Genomic DNA, 26,014 nt, shown 5'->3' with positions numbered 1-26,014 from the left:
TCACCTGAGAGTGAAGGGGTCACAGGCGAGGGATTGGAGAGTTCTGCTCTAGCTTCAGTAGGTTTGGGGGCCAGAGCAGCCACCATTGACTTGAGCTCTTTTACCTCAGCTTTTAAACTTTGGATCTCTGCCTGTTTAGCATCAGCTATGTGCTTTGAGAGCACTGGATTCACTGAATTGTTGAGTTTCATCCTGGATGTTTCATACTCCTCTTCATGACGAATTTCACACAGCAGTTGTAGAAAAGTTGGTGGGTTATCCTTCCTCTCCCTTAATCTTAACTGAATTAGCATAAAGTTTAGAGGCGACAGCGCCTTTCAGTAGTTGAGACAAACGGGCTTTGTCCTTGTTGCTGGGCAAAATGCCTTTTCTCTGAACAACTTTAGACAGAGACCGCTCCAGGCGTCTAAGGAAATCAGACAACTTCTCCCCTGGTTGCTGGTACATCTGTCGAAAAGCAAAATACAGATCATCTCCAGACTCAGCAGTTCCAAAGGCACTCTCCAAGGCCTCCAGATTTTCAGCTGGACTTGAATCAGGATGAGAGTCTCTTACAGCCTTAACTACTTCTAGTGCTGGTCCTCTTAAACATTCCATCAGCCTGCGCCTTTTTTCTCTCTCCATGCATTTGCTCTCCTCCACCATGAGCCATGCCTGCTCAAGCCAGTGATCAAACTGCTCCTCCCCAGGTGGAACTGGCAGAAGTCCTGAGAAAATGCGTAGACGACGGTACCCACCTTCAGCAGGAGGTTTACTGGTTTTCTCCAACAGATCTCCCACCGCCTTTAAGATGGATTCAGTAGAGTTAGTGGGTGGTTGAGGGCTAGAGAGCAGGGCCTTAAGATCATCCATAGTCTTTCCCTCAGTCTCTAACAGCACTTTCAGTTTGGTACCAAACTCTTCAGGGGCTGGGTTGCTAGCTATGGTGACCAGGGGCCAAGTTTCTCCACTCTCAGGATACATCACTTCAGGGGGAATGCTTACAGTGGTGAGGTTCTCCTTAGTTTCACAGAGAACCATCAGGCTGCTCAAAGTAGTATCAAACATCCTGCCTCTGACACGCACACGTCCCAAGCACTTAATGGTTTGAACAACTTCTTCAATATGGGCTATTTCAACATCAGGTGGGACTATCACCATCAGTCCATGAGCCTCATCCAGCCCTTCTCCTCTGCACCACCTCTTCAGCTCAGAAATGAGCTGTGCTCTGTCTGCCATTTTGCTCTGTGGTTTAACAGATTTTTTTTTTTTTTAATTATCTGCACTGACTGTTAAAACCCCAATACTAATCACAAATCACCCCAATCCCAGCGGTGCCTCCATTTTATGTAACCATTCCTATCCTGCTCATAGGAGGATGGGCCCTAGGTTTGTTTCATATATACTCTCGTATGTGTGTGATATTCTGGATTAAATATATGGGTCACTAAAATGCCTTAAACTTAAACTTGGACTAAGACAAATACCTAAACTATGGTAAATAACTGAATAAATGGCACATTCTACTCAAACTCACAACAGAAACCTTGGTGTAAAAATAACAAGTTTTCACTTTAATTAAATAAAATAATTGTAAATAAAGACAGTATAAACTAAATGAAATGTCTGTGCCCTTAGGCTAAAATGCAAACACCAGTATACAATGACCAGTATACAGTATACAATTAAAAAAACAGTGTTTTCTTAAGGAATAAAATATTTCACACAATGTTTCACTTTTATAAAAATAATAAAAGCCGGCACCCCTTATTAGAAAAACAAACGTTGCAGGCCTGAGTCGTGGCTCGGGATCGTTGGAACCCAAAAATTACAGGTTCATTGAGTTAAAACAAAAAGAAACAGATACCTTTTCCAAGCACAATGGTCCAGTCAGTTCACCTCAGTCCAGATGAGAATGGAAGTTCACACAGGTGTCCACACCGATATCCACACGATCTCTGATGATTATCCAACGTTGCCAGAGGAACTCTGAGCACCCCTGATAGCTCAGAGCGCTATCTGGTTCACGTCCTCTCGTTTCCTGGTCGGGAACTGATGAACAGCTACATGGCTAGCTGCGTTAGCTAACAGCTGCATCCACACAGTCCGATCACGTTTCTCTTAGCCTTTAGCCCGTGCTTAGCCAGCACGGAAGTCTGCATGTAATCAACAGTAATAAACTTTGTGCTGAAATTAACTGTCGCTCACAACTATCACTTGTCACTTACAAGATTATCAGGCTGACCATCAAAAGTACAAGCTATCAGAAGTTCAGCATAACAAGCTGTTCAATGCACAAACGAACTGTTTAATCCACTTTTTTTCTCACATGCGTCTCTCCTTCCATCCTTATCTCTTTCTGTGTTCGTCCCCCTCCCCTCACAGACGTAAGGTCACATGACAAAACAACCTGGGTTTAACAGAATTATTCTTCCTCTAAAAGAAAATCATTTTTTTCTTTTTTTGGCTTTTACATTATGAAATAAACTAACGTTCTCTTTTACAAACACAATTTAACATGAATCCGCCCACTTTTTAAACACAATGAAAACATCAGATTTTTAACCACCTCTTAACTTTATATTCTTTTAACATGTTTTTTTAATCAGCATGAACTATTTATTTAAATGTGTTTTGACATTTCAGCTGGGTTACACCATGTAATGGGGTTTTTCAGTGCTGGGCCTGGGGACCGACAGCACGGCACAATTCGGAGGTCTGTCTTATTCTACTCACTCTGTGAGCGCGCTGTCCTAACGAGCTGACCATCAGAATCATGTGTGCCGAACAAGGGAGATGCACTGATCCCCGGGAGAAGGAAGGAACATCACTCTAATACAGAGTCAGCAGAAGAGATGGCCCCATAGTGATAGCAAGGTGACTCCGCCAAAAGCAGACTGACCTTCACCCGAACTTGAACCCTGGACCCTCAGATTAAAAGTCTGATGCTCTACCCACTGAGCTATCCGGGCTCTTGTGAATCATTGGCTTCTCACCTTTTATAAAGCAGCAGTTTTACAACAAGCTGCCCAGAAGAGACGCAGGTGTCACGAGGATGAAAGCTAGAAGCAGTTATGGCACAGAGAGCGAAGGACCATAGAAGGCACAATTACAGTCACAGAAAGCTAAAGCAATACTGCAAATCCCTCCCGTAGTTGGCAGAGTTCGAACCTTCGCGGGGAGACCCCAATGGATTTCTAGTCCATCGCCTTAACCACTCGGCCACGACTACGGGAGTAGACCAATTTCTGCTCATTTTGTTTCCAACACTGCTGCCTGACCTACTTGCAACCAACCCAGCTCAGTCAGCAAGCGGAGATTGCAAGCTAGCCCTGCAAGTGGGTTAAACAGCAGTCCCACTGAGGAGAAATCAGGCTGCCATGTCTCATCCTATGTAATGGGGTTTTTCAGTACTAGCCCTGGGGACCGACAGCACTGCACAAATGGGAGGTCTGTCTTATTCTACTCACTCCGTGAGCACTCTTTCCTAAAGGGCTGACCATCAGAAACATGTGTGCCGAACAAGGGAGATGCACTGATCCCCGGGAGAAGGAAGGAACATCGCTCTAGTACAGAGTCAGCAGAAGAGATGGACCGTAGTGATAGCAAGCTGAGGCCTACAAAAAGAAGACTGACCTACGCCCAAACAGGGACTTGAATTAAGCAGACCACCTTCTGCCATGTTGTGTGTAACAGTGATGCCTGACCTACTTGCAACCTAGCAAGCCGAGATTGTAAGCTAGCCCTGGAAGCGGCTAAAACAGCGGTCCCACTGAGGAGAAATCAGGCTGCCATGTCTCATCCTATGTAATGGGGTTTTTCAGTACTGGCCTTGGGGACCGACAGCACTGCACAAATGGGAGGTCTGTCTTATTCTACTCACTCCGTGAGCACTCTTTCCTAAAGGGCTGACCATCAGAAACATGTGTGCCAATCAAGGGAGATGCACTGATCCCCGGGAGAAGGAAGGAAAATCGCTCTAATACAGAGTCAGCAGAACAGATGGACCCGTAGTGATAGCAAGCTGAGGCCTCCAAAAAGTAGACTGACCTTCGCCCAAACAGGGACTTGAATTAAGCAGACCACCTTCTGCCCTGTTGTGTGTCACATTGCTGCCTGACCTACTTGCAACCTAGCAAGCCGAGATTGTAAGCTAGCCCTGGAAGTGGGTAAAACAGCAGTCCCACTGAGGAGAAATCAGGCTGCCATGTCTCATCCTATGTAATGGGGTTTTTCAGTGCTGGGCCTGGGGACCGACAGCACTGCACAATTCGGAGGTCTGTCTTATTCTACTCACTCTGTGAGCGCGCTTTCCTAACGAGCTGACCATCAGATTCAGGTGTGCCAAACAAGGGAGGTGCACTGATACCCTGGAGCAGGAAGGAACACCGCTCCAGTACAGATTCAGAAGAAGAGATGGACCGTAGTGATAGCAAGGTGACTCCGCCAAAAGCAGACAGACCTTCACCCTAACAGGGACTTGAACCCTGGACCCTCAAATTAAAAGTCTGATGCTCTACCGACTGAGCTATCCAGGCTCTTGTGGAGCACTGGCTTCTCACCTTTTATAAAGCAGCAGTTTTACAACAAGCTGCCCAGAAGAGATGCAGGTGTCACAAGGATGAAAGCTAGAAATAGTTATGGCACAGAGAGCGAAGGACCATAGATGGCACAATTACAGTCACAGAAAGCTAACCTGCGCAGGGAGACCCCAATGGATTTCAAGTCCATCGCCTTAACCTCTCGGCCACGACTACGCCTAATATTAGAAAGCAAGCCCCCTTGTCTGATGGCGCCCTGCACAGGCCAAGCTTCAGAAACAAAATCACGCAAAAAGATGAGGTGGTAAAAAATGTACAACCTTCCCGTATACTCAACGGCAAAAGGGTTGCCGCGACCCGGATTCGAAAGGGGTTGCTGCAGCCACAACGCAGAGTACTAACCACTATACGATCACGGCGTGCCACTGGCTCACCCAAGACAATCCCTGGAGCCCGGATAGAAGAAGCAGCAGCGGCGTGTTTGTCCATCGAAGAGGGACTGGACATTTCGCAAATAAGTGCGAGGACCGTGAAAAATGCATGGATGCCTTGCCTCATGGCCTTCAGCAAACAGTGAAGTCGGCAGGATTCAAATCTGAGCGGGGAGACCCCAATGGATTTCTAATCCATCGCCTTAACCACTCGGCCACGACTACGGCAGTAGACCAATTTCTGCTCAGTTTGTGTCCAACACTGCTGCCTGACCTACTTGCAACCAAACCAGCTCAGTCAGCAAGCAGAGATTGCAAGCTAGCCCTGTAAGCGGGTAAAACAGCGGTCCCACTGAGGAGAAATCAGCCTGCCATGTCTCATCCTATGTAATGGGGTTTTTCAGTACTGACCCCGGGGACCGACAGCACTGCACAATTGGGAAGTCTGTCTTATTCTACTCTCTCTGTGAGCACTCTTTCCTAAAGGGCTGACCATCAGAATCATGTGTGCCGATCAAGGGAGATGCACTGATCCCCGGGAGAAGGAAGGAAAATCGCTCTAATACAGAGTCAGCAGAACAGATGGACCCGTAGTGATAGCAAGCTGAGGCCTCCAAAAAGTAGACTGACCTTCGCCCAAACAGGGACTTGAATTAAGCAGACCACCTTCTGCCCTGTTGTGTGTCACATTGCTGCCTGACCTACTTGCAACCTAGCAAGCCGAGATTGTAAGCTAGCCCTGGAAGCGGGTAAAACAGCAGTCCCACTGAGGAGAAATCAGGCTGCCATGTCTCATCCTATGTAATGGGGTTTTTCAGTGCTGGGCCTGGGGACCGACAGCACTGCACAATTCGGAAGTCTGTCTTATTCTACTCACTCTGTGAGCGCGCTTTCCTAACGAGCTGACCATCAGATTCAGGTGTGCCAAACAAGGGAGGTGCACTGATACCCTGGACCAGGAAGGAACACCGCTCCAGTACAGATTCAGAAGAAGAGATGGACCGTAGTGATAGCAAGGTGACTCCGCCAAAACAGACAGACCTTCACCCTAACAGGGACTTGAACCCTGGACCCTCAAATTAAAAGTCTGATGCTCTACCGACTGAGCTATCCAGGCTCTTGTGGAGCACTGGCTTCTCACCTTTTATAAAGCAGCAGTTTTACAACAAGCTGCCCAGAAGAGACGCAGGTGTCACAAGGATGAAAGCTAGAAATAGTTATGGCACAGAGAGCGAAGGACCATAGATGGCACAATTACAGTCACAGAAAGCTAAAGCAATACTGCAAATCCTTCCGGAAATGGGAAGAGTTCGAACCTGCGCAGGGAGACCCCAATGGATTTCAAGTCCATCGCCTTAACCTCTCGGCCACGACTACGCCTAATGTTAGAAAGCAAGCCCCCTTGTCTGATGGCGCCCTGCACAGGCCAAGCTTCAGAAACAAAATCACGCAAAAAGATGAGGTGGTAAAAAATTTACAACCTTCCCGTATACTCAACGGCAAAGGGTTGCCGCGACCCGGATTCGAAAGGGGTTGCTGCAGCCACAACGCAGAGTACTAACCACTATACAATCACAGCGTGCCACTGGCTCACCCAAGACAATCCCTGGAGCCCGGATAGAAGAAGCAGCAGCTGCGTGTTTGTCCATCGAAGAGGGACTGGACATTTCGCAAATAAGTGCGAGGACCGTGAAAAATGCATGGATGCCTTGCTTCATGGCCTTCAGCAAACAGTGTAGTCGGCAGGATTCGAATCTGCGCGGGGAGACCCCAATGGATTTTGTAATCCATCGCCTTAACCACTCGGCCACGACTACGGCAGTAGACCAATTTCTGCTCAGTTTGTGTTCAACACTGCTGCCTGACCTACTTGCAACCAAACCATCTCAGTCAGCAAGCAGAGATTGCAAGCTAGCCCTGCAAGCGGGTAAAACAGCGGTCCCACTGAGGAGAAATCAGCCTGCCATGTCTCATCCTATGTAATGGGGTTTTTCAGTACTGACCCCGGGGACCGACAGCACTGCACAATTGGGAAGTCTGTCTTATTCTACTCACTCTGTGAGCACTCTTTCCTAAAGGGCTGACCATCAGAATCATGTGTACCGATCAAGGGAGATGAACTGACCCCCTGGAGAAGGAAGGAACATCGCTCTAATACAGAGTCAGCAGAAGAGATGGACCCGTAGTGATAGCAAGCTGAGGCCTCCAAAAAGTAGACTGACCTTTGCCCAAACAGGGACTTGAATTAAGCAGACCACCTTCTGCCCTGTTGTGTGTCACATTGCTGCCTGACCTACTTGCAACCTAGCAAGCCGAGATTGTAAGCTAGCCCTGGAAGTGGGTAAAACAGCAGTCCCACTGAGGAGAAATCAGGCTGCCATGTCTCATCCTATGTAATGGGGTTTTTCAGTGCTGGGCCTGGGGACCCACAGCACTGCACAATTCGGAGGTCTGTCTTATTCTACTCACTCTGTGAGCGCGCTTTCCTAACGAACTGACCATCAGAATCAGGTGTGCCAAACAAGGGAGGTGCACTGATACCCTGGAGCAGGAAGGAACACCGCTCCAGTACAGATTCAGAAGAAGAGATGGACCGTAGTGATAGCAAGGTGACTCCGCCAAAAGCAGACAGACCTTCGCCTGAACAGGGACTTGAACCCTGGACCCTCAGATTAAAAGTCTGATGCTCTACCAACTGAGCTATCCGGGCTCTTGTGGAGCACTGTCTTCTCACCTTTTTTAAAGCAGCAGTTTTACAACAAGCTGCCTAGAAGAGACCCAGGTGTCACGAGGATGAAAGCTAGAAGCAGTTATGGCACAGAGAGCGAAGGACCATAGATGGCACAATTACCGTCACAGAAAGCTAAAGCAATACTGCAAATCCTTCCGGAAATGGGAAGAGTTCGAACCTGCGCAGGGAGACCCCAATGGATTTCAAGTCCATCGTCTTAACCTCTGGGCCACGACTACGCCTAATGTTAGAAAGCAAGCCCCCTTGTCTGATGGCGCCCTGCACAGGCCAAGCTTCAGAAACAAAATCACGCAGAACGATGAGGTGGTAAAAAATGTTCAACCTTCCCGTATACTCAACAGCAGAGGGTTGCCATGACCCGGATTCGAACCGGGGTTGCTGCGGCCACAACGCAGAGTACTAACCACTATACTATCACAGCGTGCCACTGGCTCACCCAAGACAACCCCTGGAGCCCGGATAGAAGAAGCAGCAGTGGCGTGTTTGTCCATCGAAGAGGGACTGGACATTTTGCAAATAAGTGCGAGGACCGTGAAAAATGCATGGATGCTTTGCCTCATGGCCTTCAGCAAACAGCGTAGTCAGCAGGATTCGAACCTGCGCGGGGAGACCCCAATGGATTTCAAGTCTATCACCTTAACCACTCAGCCACGACTACGGGAGTAGACCAATTACTGCTCAGTTTGTGTCCAACACTGTTGCCTGACCTACTTGCAACCAACCCAGCTCAGTCAGCAAGCGGAGATTGCAAGCTAGCCCTGCAAGCGGGTAAAACACAGTCCCACTGAGGAGAAATCAGGCTGCCATGTCTCATCCTATGTAATGAGGTTTTTCAGTACTGGCCCTTGGGACCGACAGCACTGCACAATTGGGAAGTCTGTCTTATTCTACTCACTCTGTGAGCACTCTTTCCTAAAGGGCTGACCATCAGAATCAGGTTTGCCGAACAAGGGAGATGCACTGATCCCCGGGAGCAGAAAGGAACATCGCTCTAGTACAGAGTCAGCAGAAGAGATGGACCGTAGTGATAGCAAGCTGAGGCCTACAAAAAGACGACTGACCTACGCCCAAACACGGACTTGAATTAAGCAGACCACCTTCTGCCATGTTGTGTGTAACACTGCTGCCTGACCTACTTGCAACCTAGCAAGCCGAGATTGTAAGCTACCCCTGGAAGCGGCTAAAACAGCAGTCCCACTGAGGAGAAATCAGGCTGCCATGTCTCATCCTATGTAATGGGGTTTTTCAGTACTGGCCCTGGGAACCGACAGCACTGCACAAATGGGAGGTCTGTCTTATTCTACTCACTCCGTGAGCACTCTTTCCTAAAGGGCTGACCATCAGAATCATGTGTGCCGAACAAGGGAGATGTACTGACCCCCTGGAGAAGGAAGGAACATCGCTCTAATACTGAGTCAGCAGAAGAGATGGACCCGTAGTGATAGCAAGCTGAGGCCTCCAAAAAGTAGACTGACCTTCGCCCAAACAGGGACTTGAATTAAGCAGACCACTTTCTGCCCTGTTGTGTGTCACATTGCTGCCTAACCTACTTGCAACCTAGCAAGCCGAGATTGTAAGCTAGCCCTGGAAGCGGGTAAAACAGCAGTCCCACTGAGGAGAAATCAGGCTGCCATGTCTCATCCTATATAATGGGGTTTTTCAGTGCTGGGCCTGGGGACCGACAGCACTGAACAATTCGGAGGTCTGTCTTATTCTACTCACTCTGTGAGCGCGCTTTCCTAACGAGCTGACCATCAGATTCAGGTGTGCCAAACAAGGGAGGTGCACTGATACCCTGGACCAGGAAGGAACACCGCTCCAGTACAGATTCAGAAGAAGAGATGGACCGTAGTGATAGCAAGGTTACTCCGCCAAAACAGACAGACCTTCACCCTAACAGGGACTTGAACCCTGGACCCTCAAATTAAAAGTCTGATGCTCTACCGACTGAGCTATCCAGGCTCTTGTGGAGCACTGGCTTCTCACCTTTTATAAAGCAGCAGTTTTACAACAAGCTGCCCAGAAGAGACGCAGGTGTCACAAGGATGAAAGCTAGAAATAGTTATGGCACAGAGAGCGAAGGACCATAGATGGCACAATTACAGTCACAGAAAGCTAAAGCAATACTGCAAATCCTTCCGGAAATGGGAAGAGTTCGAACCTGCGCAGGGAGACCCCAATGGATTTCAAGTCCATCGCCTTAACCTCTCGGCCACGACTACGCCTAATGTTAGAAAGCAAGCCCCCTTGTCTGATGGCGCCCTGCACAGGCCAAGCTTCAGAAACAAAATCACGCAAAAAGATGAGGTGGTAAAAAATTTACAACCTTCCCGTATACTCAACGGCAAAGGGTTGCCGCGACCCGGATTCGAAAGGGGTTGCTGCAGCCACAACGCAGAGTACTAACCACTATACAATCACAGCGTGCCACTGGCTCACCCAAGACAATCCCTGGAGCCCGGATAGAAGAAGCAGCAGCTGCGTGTTTGTCCATCGAAGAGGGACTGGACATTTCGCAAATAAGTGCGAGGACCGTGAAAAATGCATGGATGCCTTGCTTCATGGCCTTCAGCAAACAGTGTAGTCGGCAGGATTCGAATCTGCGCGGGGAGACCCCAATGGATTTTGTAATCCATCGCCTTAACCACTCGGCCACGACTACGGCAGTAGACCAATTTCTGCTCAGTTTGTGTTCAACACTGCTGCCTGACCTACTTGCAACCAAACCATCTCAGTCAGCAAGCAGAGATTGCAAGCTAGCCCTGCAAGCGGGTAAAACAGCGGTCCCACTGAGGAGAAATCAGCCTGCCATGTCTCATCCTATGTAATGGGGTTTTTCAGTACTGACCCCGGGGACCGACAGCACTGCACAATTGGGAAGTCTGTCTTATTCTACTCACTCTGTGAGCACTCTTTCCTAAAGGGCTGACCATCAGAATCATGTGTACCGATCAAGGGAGATGAACTGACCCCCTGGAGAAGGAAGGAACATCGCTCTAATACAGAGTCAGCAGAAGAGATGGACCCGTAGTGATAGCAAGCTGAGGCCTCCAAAAAGTAGACTGACCTTTGCCCAAACAGGGACTTGAATTAAGCAGACCACCTTCTGCCCTGTTGTGTGTCACATTGCTGCCTGACCTACTTGCAACCTAGCAAGCCGAGATTGTAAGCTAGCCCTGGAAGTGGGTAAAACAGCAGTCCCACTGAGGAGAAATCAGGCTGCCATGTCTCATCCTATGTAATGGGGTTTTTCAGTGCTGGGCCTGGGGACCCACAGCACTGCACAATTCGGAGGTCTGTCTTATTCTACTCACTCTGTGAGCGCGCTTTCCTAACGAACTGACCATCAGAATCAGGTGTGCCAAACAAGGGAGGTGCACTGATACCCTGGAGCAGGAAGGAACACCGCTCCAGTACAGATTCAGAAGAAGAGATGGACCGTAGTGATAGCAAGGTGACTCCGCCAAAAGCAGACAGACCTTCGCCTGAACAGGGACTTGAACCCTGGACCCTCAGATTAAAAGTCTGATGCTCTACCAACTGAGCTATCCGGGCTCTTGTGGAGCACTGTCTTCTCACCTTTTTTAAAGCAGCAGTTTTACAACAAGCTGCCTAGAAGAGACCCAGGTGTCACGAGGATGAAAGCTAGAAGCAGTTATGGCACAGAGAGCGAAGGACCATAGATGGCACAATTACCGTCACAGAAAGCTAAAGCAATACTGCAAATCCTTCCGGAAATGGGAAGAGTTCGAACCTGCGCAGGGAGACCCCAATGGATTTCAAGTCCATCGTCTTAACCTCTGGGCCACGACTACGCCTAATGTTAGAAAGCAAGCCCCCTTGTCTGATGGCGCCCTGCACAGGCCAAGCTTCAGAAACAAAATCACGCAGAACGATGAGGTGGTAAAAAATGTTCAACCTTCCCGTATACTCAACAGCAGAGGGTTGCCATGACCCGGATTCGAACCGGGGTTGCTGCGGCCACAACGCAGAGTACTAACCACTATACTATCACAGCGTGCCACTGGCTCACCCAAGACAACCCCTGGAGCCCGGATAGAAGAAGCAGCAGTGGCGTGTTTGTCCATCGAAGAGGGACTGGACATTTTGCAAATAAGTGCGAGGACCGTGAAAAATGCATGGATGCTTTGCCTCATGGCCTTCAGCAAACAGCGTAGTCAGCAGGATTCGAACCTGCGCGGGGAGACCCCAATGGATTTCAAGTCTATCACCTTAACCACTCAGCCACGACTACGGGAGTAGACCAATTACTGCTCAGTTTGTGTCCAACACTGTTGCCTGACCTACTTGCAACCAACCCAGCTCAGTCAGCAAGCGGAGATTGCAAGCTAGCCCTGCAAGCGGGTAAAACACAGTCCCACTGAGGAGAAATCAGGCTGCCATGTCTCATCCTATGTAATGAGGTTTTTCAGTACTGGCCCTTGGGACCGACAGCACTGCACAATTGGGAAGTCTGTCTTATTCTACTCACTCTGTGAGCACTCTTTCCTAAAGGGCTGACCATCAGAATCAGGTTTGCCGAACAAGGGAGATGCACTGATCCCCGGGAGCAGAAAGGAACATCGCTCTAGTACAGAGTCAGCAGAAGAGATGGACCGTAGTGATAGCAAGCTGAGGCCTACAAAAAGACGACTGACCTACGCCCAAACACGGACTTGAATTAAGCAGACCACCTTCTGCCATGTTGTGTGTAACACTGCTGCCTGACCTACTTGCAACCTAGCAAGCCGAGATTGTAAGCTACCCCTGGAAGCGGCTAAAACAGCAGTCCCACTGAGGAGAAATCAGGCTGCCATGTCTCATCCTATGTAATGGGGTTTTTCAGTACTGGCCCTGGGAACCGACAGCACTGCACAAATGGGAGGTCTGTCTTATTCTACTCACTCCGTGAGCACTCTTTCCTAAAGGGCTGACCATCAGAATCATGTGTGCCGAACAAGGGAGATGTACTGACCCCCTGGAGAAGGAAGGAACATCGCTCTAATACTGAGTCAGCAGAAGAGATGGACCCGTAGTGATAGCAAGCTGAGGCCTCCAAAAAGTAGACTGACCTTCGCCCAAACAGGGACTTGAATTAAGCAGACCACTTTCTGCCCTGTTGTGTGTCACATTGCTGCCTAACCTACTTGCAACCTAGCAAGCCGAGATTGTAAGCTAGCCCTGGAAGCGGGTAAAACAGCAGTCCCACTGAGGAGAAATCAGGCTGCCATGTCTCATCCTATATAATGGGGTTTTTCAGTGCTGGGCCTGGGGACCGACAGCACTGAACAATTCGGAGGTCTGTCTTATTCTACTCACTCTGTGAGCGCGCTTTCCTAACGAGCTGACCATCAGAATCAGGTGTGCCAAACAAGGGAGGTGCACTGATACCCTGGAGCAGGAAGGAACACCGCTCCAGTACAGATTCAGAAGAAGAGATGGACCGTAGTGATAACAAGGTGACTACGCCAAAAGCAGACAGACCTTCACCCTAACAGGGACTTGAACCCTGGACCCTCAAATTAAAAGTCTGATTCTCTACCGACTGAGCTATCCAGGCTCTTGTGGAGCACTGGCTTCTCACCTTTTATAAAGCAGCAGTTTTACAACAAGCTGCCCATAAGAGATGCAGGTGTCACAAGGATGAAAGCTAGAAGCAGTTATGGCACAGAGAGCGAAGGACCATAGAAGGCACAATTACCGTCACAGAAAGCTAAAGCAATACTGCAAATCCCTCCCGTAGTCGGCAGAGTTCGAACCTGCGCAGGGAGACCCCAATGGATTTCAAGTCAATCGCCTTAACCTTTTTTTTTTTTTTTTTTTTTTTTTTATTGAAGAAATTAATCAATTCAAACATACATATCAATTATTCACATACAAAAGTACATAAGATTCTTTCTTTGACATAAAAAATTCCTAAAATCTTGAATTGACAGACATCTTACTTACAATTTAAAGAAAGAAGTCATTAAATAGTTTAATCTTTTAAAAATGAAAATTCAATTCCCAGCTCTTTGAAGACCATTAATACCTCCTGAGTAAAAATATTATAAAAAACATCAATCGTTTCCTCCAATTTAAAATAATAAAACAGACATCCAACATATTTTTCAACTTTTCTCCTAAACACATTCCATACATCAATTAAAGCATTGTCCTTTTTCACCACCACTCTTCTTTCCCATATCGCACTTTTCATCAGCATCACAAGTAAATTAATCAGCTTCTCATGTTTATATTTCTCATTAATGCCCAACATTAACACCTTTTCCCACTCAAAGTTTCCATTTCCCTCTCCTCTCAAAATTAAAATCATTCTTTTACATCTCTCATTAAAATCTTTCAGCTTATCACAATATAAAAACAAGTGTAAAAACCCTTCATCTGCATCTTGGCATACTTTACATATTGCACTTTCCTCCATCCCAATTTTGCTTAAAATCACATCTGTAAACACTGCTTTGTTCCTGATAAAATATTCCATATTCTCCAGTTTAGTCTGTACAATTTTCCCATTTATATTCCCCCATATTTTCTCTTCCGGTACATCATTGAACATCCGTAGCCAGTATTCATTTAAAACAGGTTTCTTGAAAACCACATCTCTAAAAAAACAATAAAACATTTTCACAGTACATTCTTTAAAAGCACACAATTTTCCCCCCATATTTGCATACACATCTTTTCCTTGATTTTCTTCTTCCATATTTTCAATTCTCTTTATCCATTCTTTAGGTATAGCATTCTTAATTAAATCATATTTGTTTGTAATCTCTTGTCTGCTATAATCCTCCTTTGCCTCCTCCATCACATCCACAATGTATTGCACTGGTAAAAACCCCTCTTTGAATTCATATAAAACATCTCTGACTTTCATGATTCCAACATCCCACCATTTCTTAAAAAAAACCTGCTTCCCTTGATTTAAAATGCAGTTGTTTAAGAATAAAGGCTGATTTAAAATGTTCTCTCTACCTTGTGGCTTAAAATGCACATTATCTAAAAATTTTCCCCATGCTCTCATCAGTTCTTTATAAAATTCTGGCAGCCCCTCCGTCATCCAATTTGTTGTTTTCATCCATAAAATGTTGTCCCCCAGATTAAAATGACTACACTTGTTTAAAAAATGCCCCATTGTTCTTTTCCATGCTGCTTTATTTTCTTCGTCTAGATATTTGCTTATGATTTTCACCCTTAAACTGTTCTTTCTTTGCTCCACGTCCATTAGCCCTAGCCCCCCCTTCCCCACTGCTCCTATTAAAGTGTTATATGCAATTCTCGGTGGCTTTCCTTCCCATAAAAAATCTAAAAAACATTTTTTCAGCCTTTTTTCTGTCCACAACGGCATTGAAGCCACATATAAAATATGCCATAACTTAGAAACCATTAAAACATTCAAAATTAAAACCCTCCCCTCCAAAGTTAAGGACATTAATCTCCAAAAATTCAACCTTCTCTCGATCCCTCCTAACATCTCCTCCCACATAATTCCTTCTGCTTTGGTTTCATCCCTCCCCATTAAAACACCTAAAATCTTTATTTCATTCATTTCCTTAAAATTAAAGTGCGCCGTTAAAACCTCACTTCCCCCGAATCTCATGTATACTGTTTTATCCTCGTTCACTTTAGCCCCTGATCCCCTGCAAAATGTTTGTACTATTTTCATTGCTTCCCTTACACTCAACAGATCTTGCAGCAATAGCGTAGTATCATCAGCGTATTGAAATATTTTATTCTCTCCTCCCTCTATGCCTATTCCTTTTATTCTCCCTTCCTGTTCTACCATTAACCCAGAGTTCGAACCTGCGCAGGGAGACCCCAATGGATTTCAAGTCCATCGCCTTAACCTCTCGGCCACGGCTACGCCTAATGTTAGGTAGTACACATAATGGGTTCGTGGAAAAAACCCCATTCATTTAAATTGCCATATACCGCATAATGGTTCGAAGTTATTGTACTGTCAATTTGGATCCATTTTCTTCTTTAGAAAACTGGCCAACGGGACGAGTCGGCTTACCCCCCTTTTCCGTAGGGAATCCGCAGTAAACCAAGTATTGACACCTCTAGGGGGTGATGTTGACCACCGGGAGAGCCCCCCCACCACCACCCCCACCTCCCACGAACCCTATAAAGGTCCTTTTGCCATCGTTCTTCTGGCCGTTGGGGGTATTCGCTCCCAGGACCCTATTATTTGGCCTTTCTCCTATTAAACGAATGGCCGGGGCAGTTCTAGGGTGGGCTTCGCATCCCAGCGGGCCGCGTTTTGTCCACCCGCCATATGGGCCCGCTTAGCGGACCCCCGTGACCACGCTCCCTATAAAGGTCCTTTTGCCATCGTTCTGCTGGCCATTGGGGGTATTCGCTCCCAGGACCCTATTATTTGGCCTTTCTCCCATTAAACGAATGGCCGGGGCTGTTCTAGGGTGGGCTTCGCATCCCAGCGAGCTGCGTTTTGTCCACCTGCCATATGGGTCCGCTGTGCAGACCCCCGTGACCACGAACCCATTATTTGTCCATTTAACCATTATCATCGCGGATCGGACCCTCCAGCCGCGAGGACCCCCGACCCGGACCCCCGGTCCCACGGAACCACTATTTGTCCACTTTTCCACTATTTTTACGGAACGTTCCCAAAAGGGTCCCAGAGGTGGGGGGTGGGCGTCCCCGCCCCGCGGGCACTCACCGGCGCCCCCTCTGACCATTTCGGGGTCGCCGACGCAAGTCGCTCCGATCGGTCCGCGGTCTCGGTGAGGTCACTGGGGGGGCCCCACGGACCCCGCTGTGAAATTTGGGACCCCTGGGACGTTTCTAAAAAAATCCCACCTGCCATTTATTCCCATGCTTTCGGCCTAGCGGATTCGTGGACACGACTCCCAAGGGTCCGATCGGGCCGAATTTTGGATATGTGTCTCGAGGGCATCCCCTCGACCGGGCACAGAAGTCTGGTGGCCCTACGACCTTCTTTAGGGGTCAAACGGTCACAGAAGGGACCCCACGTCCACAAAAGCGGTACGCGTTTTGATGGGAGGTGGGACGTCCACAGTTCGGAGACGATAGGTTGTAGGGCCCCCAGATTTGAGATTCTGGCTTCTCAGGGGCCCCTCAACAAGGGCCCCGAAACACGTAGTCGTAGGACCCATGGAAAAAAAGGGCATCGCGCTAGGTCCTCACGCTTTTGACAGCACGTTCTAGGGGCCCTCAGGAGCAACCGATCCAAATTTCGGGCCCCTAGGACGTTTCTAAAAAATCCCTCCTGCCATTTACTTGAATGTGTTCGGCCTAGCGGTTTCGTGGACACGGCTCGCCGGGGTCCGATCGGGCCGAATTTTGGATATGTGTCTCATGGGGGCCACCTCGACCGGGCATAGAAGTCTGGTGACCCCTACGACCTTATTTAGGGATCAAAGGGTCAAAAAAGGGAGCGCTTGTCCACAAAAACCGGTACGCGTTTACATTGGAGATGGGACATCCGCCCTTCGGAGACGATGGGTCGTAGGGCCCCGAGATTCGAGATTCTCGCATCTCAGAGGCCCCTCTCCCATGTCCCCAAAGCACGAAGCTGTAGGACCTTGAAAAAATAATTCCCATCCGGCACCCTGAAATCTCTCAAAAGGCTCTGATCATGTAAGAGTCAGAGAGGGCTGAGGGAGAGATTTTGTGCAGGAGGCTCCGAATTATCCCCTCGCCTTAGGGCCCCGCTCTTTCGGCAGCTCAATCGGGGCGGCCCCTGGACCCACCGATCCGAATTTCGGGCCCCTGGGTCTTTTCTAAAAAAGTCCCACCTGCCATATATTTGAATGGGGTTCAAATAAATTGCGGGTGGACATACACCACATGTGGTTTTCTATGCATAATTCTACAGTATTATGGGACAAAACTTACAAAAATGGGTTCCTCGGAGCTTGTAGAGTACAGCAGATGAGACTTCAACCACGAAATCGCTAAAATTGATCCGTCCACGGAACCATTAGGAAGGGCGTGCTGAATAAATGGCAAATGGGAGGTTTTTTTAAAAAAAATGTCCATTTACAATTTATTCAGCGGGACCTCCGTAGTGCTCTGGTGGACATAATTTTTTATGCATATTTTACATTATTATTGGATAAAACTTACAAGAATGGATTCCTCTGGGTGTCCTGAGTACAGTAAAGGTCTTTTCATTAACAATAACACACATTTGAAATAAAAAAAGTTAAAAGTGAGATACGCACCACATGTGGTGCACATGTGTGCCAAAATTCAACGCTCATTTTTATGCAAATTCTACAGTATTATGGGTTAAAACTTACAAAAATTGATTCCTCTGAGTGCCCTGAGTACAGTACAACTGTTTCCTCTCGGCCTCATAAAAAAAATTTTCTTCCGACTTCCACCCCCCTTGAGCTGCCTTCTCTAGCCGGGGAGGGTGCACCCTGGCCGGCATGGATGAGTAGGTGCGAGGGGGGTGGATGGTACTATTTTTTTGCAAATATCTCCGCGAAGCGGTGGACCCCGGGGCTGAAATTCAGGGGATCCCTAGAGGGTCGAGGGGCCTACCGTATGCGACCACCCTCTAGTTCCTGGGTGGTCCGGTTCCTGAGTTATCCCGGTTCAAATCCCACATTTTGGGGGGCCGTAACTTTGACCCCCGGGGTCATAGGGACATGGGGCAGGTGTCATCGGATAGAGGGCCACCTGTTCTGACCTTGACCCGATTTTGGTGCAGTTTGGCCCCGTTTTGCGGAGTTACAGCTTGGCAAAGTCTGTGACATTTTGGTTAACCAAAATCCAACATTTTTTATATGCATATTTCTACAGTATAATGGGATAAAACTTACAAAAATGGATTCCTCTGAGTGCCCTGGGTACAGTACAAGTGTTTTCTCTAGGCCTCATAAAAATTTTTTTCTTCCGACTTCCACCCCCTTCGAGCTGCCTTCTCTAGCCGGGGAGGGTGCACCCTGGCCGGCATGGATGAGTAGGTGCGAGGGGGGTGGATGGTACTATTTTTTTGCTAATATCTCCGCGATGCGTTGGACCCCGCGGCTGAAATTCGGGAGATCCCGAGAGGGTCATGGACACGACGTGGACACGACTCCGAAGGGTCCGATCGGGCCGAATTTTGGATATGTGTCTCGAGGGGATCCCCTCGACCGGGCACTGAAGTCTGGTGGCCCTACCACCTTCTCTAGGGGTCAAACGGTCACAGAAGGGACCCCACGTCCACAAAAGCGTTACGCGTTTTGATGGGAGGTGGGACGTCCACAGTTCGGAGACGATAGGCCGTAGGGCCCCCAGATTTTAGATTCTGGCATCTCAGGGGCCCCTCACCCAGGGCCCCGAAGCACATAGTCGTAGGACTAAAGGGAAAAAAGTGCATCGCACTAGGGCCCCGCGCTTTTGACTGCACGATCCAGGGGCCCCAAAGAGCCACCGTTCCGAATTTCGGGCCCCTGGGACTTTTCTAAAAAAATCCCACCTGCCATTTATTTTAATGTGTTCAGCATAGCGGGTTCGTGGACACTGATTGCAAGGGCTCTTGGGCCCCGGGCCTTCATAAGCTTACTGGGGGAAGCCCCAGGAGCCACCGTTCCAAGTTTTGGGCCCCAGGGATGTCTCAGAAAAAAATGTCCGAATGAGGCTCTTTCTAACGCTAATGGTCAAATGGACAAATATTGGGTCCGTGGGACCCAGGGGTGGGGTCCGCAAATGTTCCGCATGTGATCTGTGGTCATTCCGTGAACATAATGGTCAAATGGACAAATAGTGGGTTCGTGGGACCCAGGGTGGGGTTCCACAAATGGTCCGCAGATGATCCGCAGTCATTGTGTGAACATAATGGTCAAATGGACAAATATTGGGTTCTTGGGACCCAGGGTGGGGGTCCGCAAGTGGTCCACGGATGATCCGCAGTCATTGTGTGAATATAATGGTCAAATGGACAAATAGTGGGTTTGTGGGACCCAGGGTGGGGGTCCGCAAGTGGTCCGCAGATGATCCGCAGTCATTGTGTAAATATAATGGTCAAATGGACAAATACTAGGTTCGTGGGACCCAGGGTGGGGGTCCGCAAGGGGTCCGCAGATGATCCGCAGTCATTGTGTGAATATAATGGTCAAATGGACAAATAATGGGTTCGTGGGACCCGGGTTGGGGGTCCGACGGGGGTCCGCACCGGTTCTGTGGTCATTCTGTAACTTTAAAGGTCAAATGGACAAAAATTGGTTTCGTGGGCAAAAAAATCGTCCATCCCCCATTCGGGTAAATGCCACTGTTTTAAACCTGAGGTGTACTGCTCCGTGCGCCACCCTGTGGAGAAGTGCTGTATGGCATTTAGGGGCCTCAAATTTGGGTAAGCTTCCGCGAGGCCCCTTGGGGGACCAGATCCTCCCGCGCCGGTCAGGGGTCTCCCGTGGGCCAGCGCAGTCCGGCAGACATCGACACCGCGTCCGGCAAAAATTTTTTGGGGTCAGCGCGCAGTTCCCCTTAACCCACATACACAAGCCCTCAAACTTATACCTGAATGGACGCTCCAAAAAAAATGGACACACTTTATGGACACTCTTTCCTAAAGGGCTGACCATAAGAATCAGGTGTGCCGAACAAGCCAACCAATTTCTGCTCAGTTTGTTTCCAACACTGCTGCCTGACCTACGTGCAACCAACCCAGCTCAGTCAGCAAGCGGAGATTGCAAGCTAGCCCTGCAAGCGGGTAAAACAGCGGTCCCACTGAGGAGAAATCAGGCTGCCATGTCTCATCCTATGTAATGGGGTTTTTCAGTACTGTCCCTGGGGACCGACAACACTGCACAATTGGGAAGTCTGTCTTATTCTACTCACTCTGTGATCACTCTTTCCTAAAGGGCTGACCATCAGAATCAGGTTTGCCGAAAGAGGGAGATGCACTGATCCCCGGGAGCAGAAAGGAACATCGCTCTAGTACAGAGTCAGCAGAAGAGATGGACCGTAGTGATAGCAAGCTGAGGCCTACAAAAAGAAGACTGACCTACGCCCAAACAGGGACTTGAATTAAGCAGACCACCTTCTGCCATGTTGTGTGTAACACTGCTGCCTGACCTACTTGCAACCTAGCAAGCCGAGATTGTAAGCTAGCCCTAGAAGCGGGTAAAACAGCAGTCCCACTGAGGAGAAATCAGGCTGCCATTTCTCATCCTATGTAATGGGGTTTTTCAGTGCTGGGCCTGGGGACCGACAGCACTGCACAATTCTGAGGTCTGTCTTATTCTACTCACTCTGTGAGCGCGCTTTCCTAACGAGCTGACCATCAGAATCAGGTGTGCCAAACAAGGGAGGTGCACTGATACCCTGTAGCAGGAAGGAACACCGCTCCAGTACAGATTCAGAAGAAGAGATGGACCGTAGTGATAGCAAGGTGACTCCGCCAAAAGCAGACAGACCTTCGCCCGAACAGGGACTTGAAGCCTGGACCCTCAGATTAAAAGTCTGACGCTCTACCAACTGAGCTATCCGGGCTCTTGTGAAGCACTGGCTTCTCACCTTTAATAAAGCAGCAGTTTTACAACAAGCTGCCTAGAAGAGACGCAGGTGTCACGAGGATGAAAGCTAGAAGCAGTTATGGCACAGAGAGCGAAGGACCATAGAAGGCACAATTACAGTCACAGAAAGCTAAAGCAATACTGCAAATCCTTCCGGAAATGGGAAGAATTCGAACCTGAGCAGGGAGACCCCAATGGATTTCAAGTCCATCGCCTTAACCTCCCGGCCACGACTACGCCTAATGTTAGAAAGCAAGCCCCCTTGTCTGATGGCGCCCTGCACAGGCCAAGTTTCAGAAACAAAATCACGCAGAAAGATGAGGTGGTAAAAATTTTTCAACCTTCCCGTATACTCAACGGCAAAGGGTTGCCATGACCCGGATTCGAACCGGGGTTGCTGCGGCCACAACGCAGAGTATTAACCAATATACGATCACGATGTGCCACTGGCTCACACAAGAAAATCCCTGGAGCCCGGATATAAGAAGCAGCAGCGGCGTGTTTGTCCATCGAAGAGGGACTGGACATTTCGCAAATATGTGCGAGGACCGTGAAAAATGCATGGACGCTTTGCCTCATGGCTTTCAGCAAACAGCGTAGTCTGCAGAATTTGAACCTGCGCGGCGAGACCCCAATGGATTTCTAGTCCATCGCCTTAACCACTCGGCCACAACTACGGGAGTAGACCAATTTCTGCTCAGTTTGTGCCCAACCCTGCTGCCTGACCTGCTTGCAACCAACCCAGCTCAGTCAGCAAGCGGAGATTGCAAGCTAGCCCTGCAAGCGGGTAAAACAGCGGTCCCACTGAGGAGAAATCAGGCTGCCATGTCTCATCCTATGTAATGGGGTTTTTCAGTACTGGCCCTGGGGACCGACAACACTGCACAATTGGGAAGTCTGTCTTATTCTACTCACTCTGTGATCACTCTTTCCTAAAGGGCTGACCATCAGAATCAGGTTTGCCGAAAGAGGGAGATGCACTGATCCCTGGGAGCAGAAAGGAACATCGCTCTAGTACAGAGTCAGCAGAAGAGATGGACCGTAGTGATAGCAAGCTTAGGCCTACAAAAAGAAGACTGACCTTCGCCCAAACAGGGACTTGAATTAAGCAGACCAACTTCTGCCCTGTTGTGTGTCACATTGCTGCCTGACCTACTTGCAACCTAGCAAGCCGAGATTGTAAGCTAGCCCTGGAAGCGGGTAAAACAGCAGTCCCACTGAGGAGAAATCAGGCTGCTATGTCTCATCCTATGTAATGGGGTTTTTCAGTGCTGGGCCTGGGGACCGACAGCACTGCACAATTCGGAGGTCTGTCTTATTCTACTCACTCTGTGAGCTCGCTTTCCTAACGAGCTGACCATCAGAATCAGGTGTGCCAAACAAGGGAGGTGCACTGATACCGTGGAGTAGGAAGGAACACCGCTCCAGTACAGATTCAGAAGAAGAGATGGACCGTAGTGATAGCAAGGTGACTTCGCCAAAAGCAGACAGACTTTCGCCCGAACGGGGACTTGAACCCTGGACCCTCAGATTAATAGTCTGATTCTCTACCGACTGGGCTATCCCGGCTCTTGTGGAGCACTGGCTTCTCACCTTTTATAAAGCAGCAGTTTTACAACAAGCTGCCCAGAAGAGACGCAGGTGTCACGAGGATGAAAGCTAGAAGCAGTTATGGCACAGAGAGCGAAGGACCATAGAAGGCACAATTACCGTCACAGAAAGCTAAAGCAATACTGCAAATCCCTCCCGTAGTCGGTAGAGTTCGAACCTGCGCGGGGAGACCCCAATGGATTTCAAGTCCATCGCCTTAACCTCTCGGCCACGACTACGCCTAATGTTAGAAAGCAAGCCCCCTTGTCTGGTGGCGCCCTGCACAGGCCAAGCTTCAGAAACAAAATCACGCAGAAAGATGAGGTGGTAACATTTTTTCAACCTTCCCGTATACTCAACAGCAAAGGATTGCCGTGACCCGGATACGAGCCGGGGTTGCTGCGGCCACAACGCAGAGTACTAACCACTATACGATCAAGGCGTGCCACTGGCTCAATAAAAGACAACCCCTGGAGCCCGGATACAAAAAGCAGCAGCGGCGTGTTTGTCCATCGAAGAGGGACTGGACATTTCGCAAATAAGTGCGAGGACCGTGAAAAATGCATGGACGCTTTGCCTCATGGCCTTCAGCAAACAGCGTAGTCTGCAGAATTCGAACCTGCGCGGCGAGACCCCAATGGATTTCTAGTCCATCGCCTTAACCACTCGGCCACAACTACGGGAGTAGACCAATTTCTGCTCAGTTTGTGCCCAACACTGCTGCCTGACCTGCTTGCAACCAACCCAGCTCAGTCAGCAAGCGGAGATTGCAAGCTAGCCCTGCAAGCGGGTAAAACAGCTGTCCCACTGAGGAGAAATCAGGCTGCCATGTCTCATCCTATGTAATGGGGTTTTTCAGTACTGGCCCTAGGGACCGACAGCACTGCACAAATGGGAGGTCTGTCTTATTCTACTCACTCAGTGAGCACTCTTTCCTAAAGGGCTGACCATCAGAATCATGTGTGCCGAACAAGGGAGATGCACTGATCCCCGGGAGAAGGAAGGAACATCACTCTAATACAGAGTCAGCAGAAGAGATGGCCCCATAGTGATAGCAAGGTGACTCCGCCAAAAGCATACTGACCTTCACCTGAACTTGAACCCTGGACCCTCAGATTAAAAGTCTGATGCTCTACCGACTGAGCTATCCGGGCTCTTGTGAATCATTGGCTTCTCACCTTTTACAAAGCAGCAGTTTTACAACAAGCTGCCCAGAAGAGACGCAGGTGTCACGAGGATGAAAGCTAGAAGCAGTTATGGCACAGAGAGCGAAGGACCATAGAAGGCACAATTACAGTCACAGAAAGCTAAAGCAATACTGCAAATCCCTCCCATAGTTGGCAGAGTTCGAACCTTCGCGGGGAGACCCCAATGGATTTCTAGTCCATCGCCTTAACCACTCGGCCACGACTACGGGAGTAGACCAATTTCTGCTCATTTTGTTTCCAACACTGCTGCCTGACCTACTTGCAACCAACCCAGCTCAGTCAGCAAGCGGAGATTGCAAGCTAGCCCTGCAAGTGGGTTAAACAGCAGTCCCACTGAGGAGAAATCAGGCTGCCATGTCTCATCCTATGTAATGGGGTTTTTCAGTACTAGCCCTGGGGACCGACAGCACTGCACAAATGGGAGGTCTGTCTTATTCTACTCACTCCGTGAGCACTCTTTCCTAAAGGGCTGACCATCAGAAACATGTGTGCCGAACAAGGGAGATGCACTGATCCCCGGGAGAAGGAAGGAACATCGCTCTAATACAGAGTCAGCAGAAGAGATGGACCCGTAGTGATAGCAAGCTGAGGCCTACAAAAAGAAGACTGACCTTCGCCCAAACAGGGACTTGAATTAACCCTTTGAAGTTGATTAACGCAGATACGCGTTTTGAGTCATTTTCTCCTGATAACCCCGAAAAGAACTTAAATTACACTTTCAGTTTTAATCGTACAGATAAGAGCAATACATCAATCGAATCTGTAAAGGGTCTACTTTTTTTTGGATACAGACATAATAACAACAAAACTTTGTGCACTTATAAAATAAAGATAACAAACAAGGTGTGCTGTCTGCAGCCTTTGTCTGCGCTGATCTTTATTTACAAACACGTCAATAAAATGAACTGTAACTCCGTGAATACTCAACGAAAATACATGAGAGAGATATCTATAGAAAGCTTGACATGTCTACTTTTAAACTAAACAAGTGCCGCCGAAAACAGATTTTCTGTGATAAAGTAATCCATATGAAAACAACGCGATGTCTGTTTTTCATGTCTCCCTTCATTATATCTAATGTGACCACGCCCCCGCGCTGAACGCGCTATTCAGATTCAAACTGAAGCGCGCGGCTTGAATACGCCCATAACAGAAGAAAAAGCAGCGAGACTGTTCTTCAAGATTTTATTTTACTGTTTGCTTCGCGATGAGAGGAATAAGACATTATTCACCCCAAAAAGATGTCATGTGGTTGAGGATTTGAGAAATGGATTTCCTCAGAAAAAAAAGAATGAAGCACTTTATTCAGCAGAGATCATAAACATGAGTAAGTCTCTTTTTATTCATTTATATACTTGTACTAGTTTTCACATAACGTGTAAACATTTTACTAGTTAGACTTTTTACAAATACTTTTTCCAAACTATAATTCCTGACTAAATATATAATCAAGTGAAACATTATGAAGTTTCAATAACAATATACTATGCGACCATTCAAAAGCTTGATGTAAATAATATAAATGTAACAAATAAATAACTGTAGGCTAACAAATGTAAAAAAATGCTGTTCTTTCAATTTATTCCCCCTAAAAAACCTAAAAAATATTCTCAGCTCTTTTCAACATTAATAATAATAATAATAACGATAATAATAACAACAATAAATGTTTTTTTGTAGAAAATAAGATTGTTAAAAGGATTTCTGAAGGATTGTGTGACTGGAGTATTGATGCCAAAAAATTTGTTTGAAAGTCAGCTTTGATTGTTCCTGATAAACTGTTTAACTGCTCCCCCAAGTAGATATTAAAGTATGTTGTGGGATAATTAAATATATTCTAAATAAACTACAAACATAAAATTATATACTTTTATTTTTTTCTCACATTCTTTCTTGTAACTCCTTCCTCTCAGTGGCACAGATGACTGAATGGCTCATTATGCAGCTCATTATGCGGCCCTTTGTCTTCTCAGGTGTAAATCACAATGATATTCATGATAGTTGACGCCTACTCGCA

At 47.9% G+C, this 26,014-nt stretch overlaps 1 protein-coding gene and 10 non-coding genes across 11 annotated transcripts; all 11 read right to left on the bottom strand.

Moving 5' to 3' along the window:
• Window positions 1-255: 255 nt before the first annotated feature.
• LOC132091996 (paraneoplastic antigen Ma1 homolog) lies at window positions 256-1,218 on the bottom strand. Its single transcript, XM_059498043.1, has one exon. The coding sequence runs from the start codon at window positions 1,216-1,218 to the stop codon at window positions 256-258; it is 963 nt and encodes a 320-aa protein (XP_059354026.1).
• Window positions 1,219-6,685: 5,467 nt separating this feature from the next.
• trnac-aca (transfer RNA cysteine (anticodon ACA)) lies at window positions 6,686-6,768 on the bottom strand. The gene has a single exon. It is a non-coding gene; the product is annotated as a tRNA-Cys (tRNA).
• An 820-nt stretch (window positions 6,769-7,588) lies between these two features.
• trnak-uuu (transfer RNA lysine (anticodon UUU)) lies at window positions 7,589-7,661 on the bottom strand. Its single transcript has one exon. It is a non-coding gene; the product is annotated as a tRNA-Lys (tRNA).
• Window positions 7,662-8,052: 391 nt separating this feature from the next.
• trnah-gug (transfer RNA histidin (anticodon GUG)) lies at window positions 8,053-8,124 on the bottom strand. Its single transcript has one exon. It is a non-coding gene; the product is annotated as a tRNA-His (tRNA).
• Window positions 8,125-8,279: 155 nt separating this feature from the next.
• trnas-uga (transfer RNA serine (anticodon UGA)) lies at window positions 8,280-8,361 on the bottom strand. Its single transcript has one exon. It is a non-coding gene; the product is annotated as a tRNA-Ser (tRNA).
• A 1,921-nt stretch (window positions 8,362-10,282) lies between these two features.
• trnac-aca (transfer RNA cysteine (anticodon ACA)) lies at window positions 10,283-10,365 on the bottom strand. The gene has a single exon. It is a non-coding gene; the product is annotated as a tRNA-Cys (tRNA).
• An 820-nt stretch (window positions 10,366-11,185) lies between these two features.
• On the bottom strand, window positions 11,186-11,258 carry trnak-uuu (transfer RNA lysine (anticodon UUU)). Its single transcript has one exon. It is a non-coding gene; the product is annotated as a tRNA-Lys (tRNA).
• A 391-nt stretch (window positions 11,259-11,649) lies between these two features.
• trnah-gug (transfer RNA histidin (anticodon GUG)) lies at window positions 11,650-11,721 on the bottom strand. Its single transcript has one exon. It is a non-coding gene; the product is annotated as a tRNA-His (tRNA).
• Window positions 11,722-11,876: 155 nt separating this feature from the next.
• trnas-uga (transfer RNA serine (anticodon UGA)) lies at window positions 11,877-11,958 on the bottom strand. Its single transcript has one exon. It is a non-coding gene; the product is annotated as a tRNA-Ser (tRNA).
• A 9,145-nt stretch (window positions 11,959-21,103) lies between these two features.
• trnak-uuu (transfer RNA lysine (anticodon UUU)) lies at window positions 21,104-21,176 on the bottom strand. The gene has a single exon. It is a non-coding gene; the product is annotated as a tRNA-Lys (tRNA).
• Window positions 21,177-22,695: 1,519 nt separating this feature from the next.
• Window positions 22,696-22,768, bottom strand: trnan-auu (transfer RNA asparagine (anticodon AUU)). Its single transcript has one exon. It is a non-coding gene; the product is annotated as a tRNA-Asn (tRNA).
• Between the last annotated feature and the right edge of the window lie 3,246 nt (window positions 22,769-26,014).

Source organism: Carassius carassius, chromosome 18, assembly GCF_963082965.1.
Source record: "Carassius carassius chromosome 18, fCarCar2.1, whole genome shotgun sequence".
Classification (NCBI taxonomy): domain Eukaryota; kingdom Metazoa; phylum Chordata; class Actinopteri; order Cypriniformes; family Cyprinidae; genus Carassius; species Carassius carassius.
The sequence above is the reverse complement of the archived record's forward strand: the minus strand, read 5'-3'. Positions and strand labels throughout refer to the sequence as shown.

Excerpts from the sequence above, each read along its gene's own strand:
- LOC132091996 (XM_059498043.1), bottom strand. The coding sequence starts at position 1,218 with ATGGCAGACAGAGCACAGCTCATTTCTGAGCTGAAGAGGTGGTGCAGA.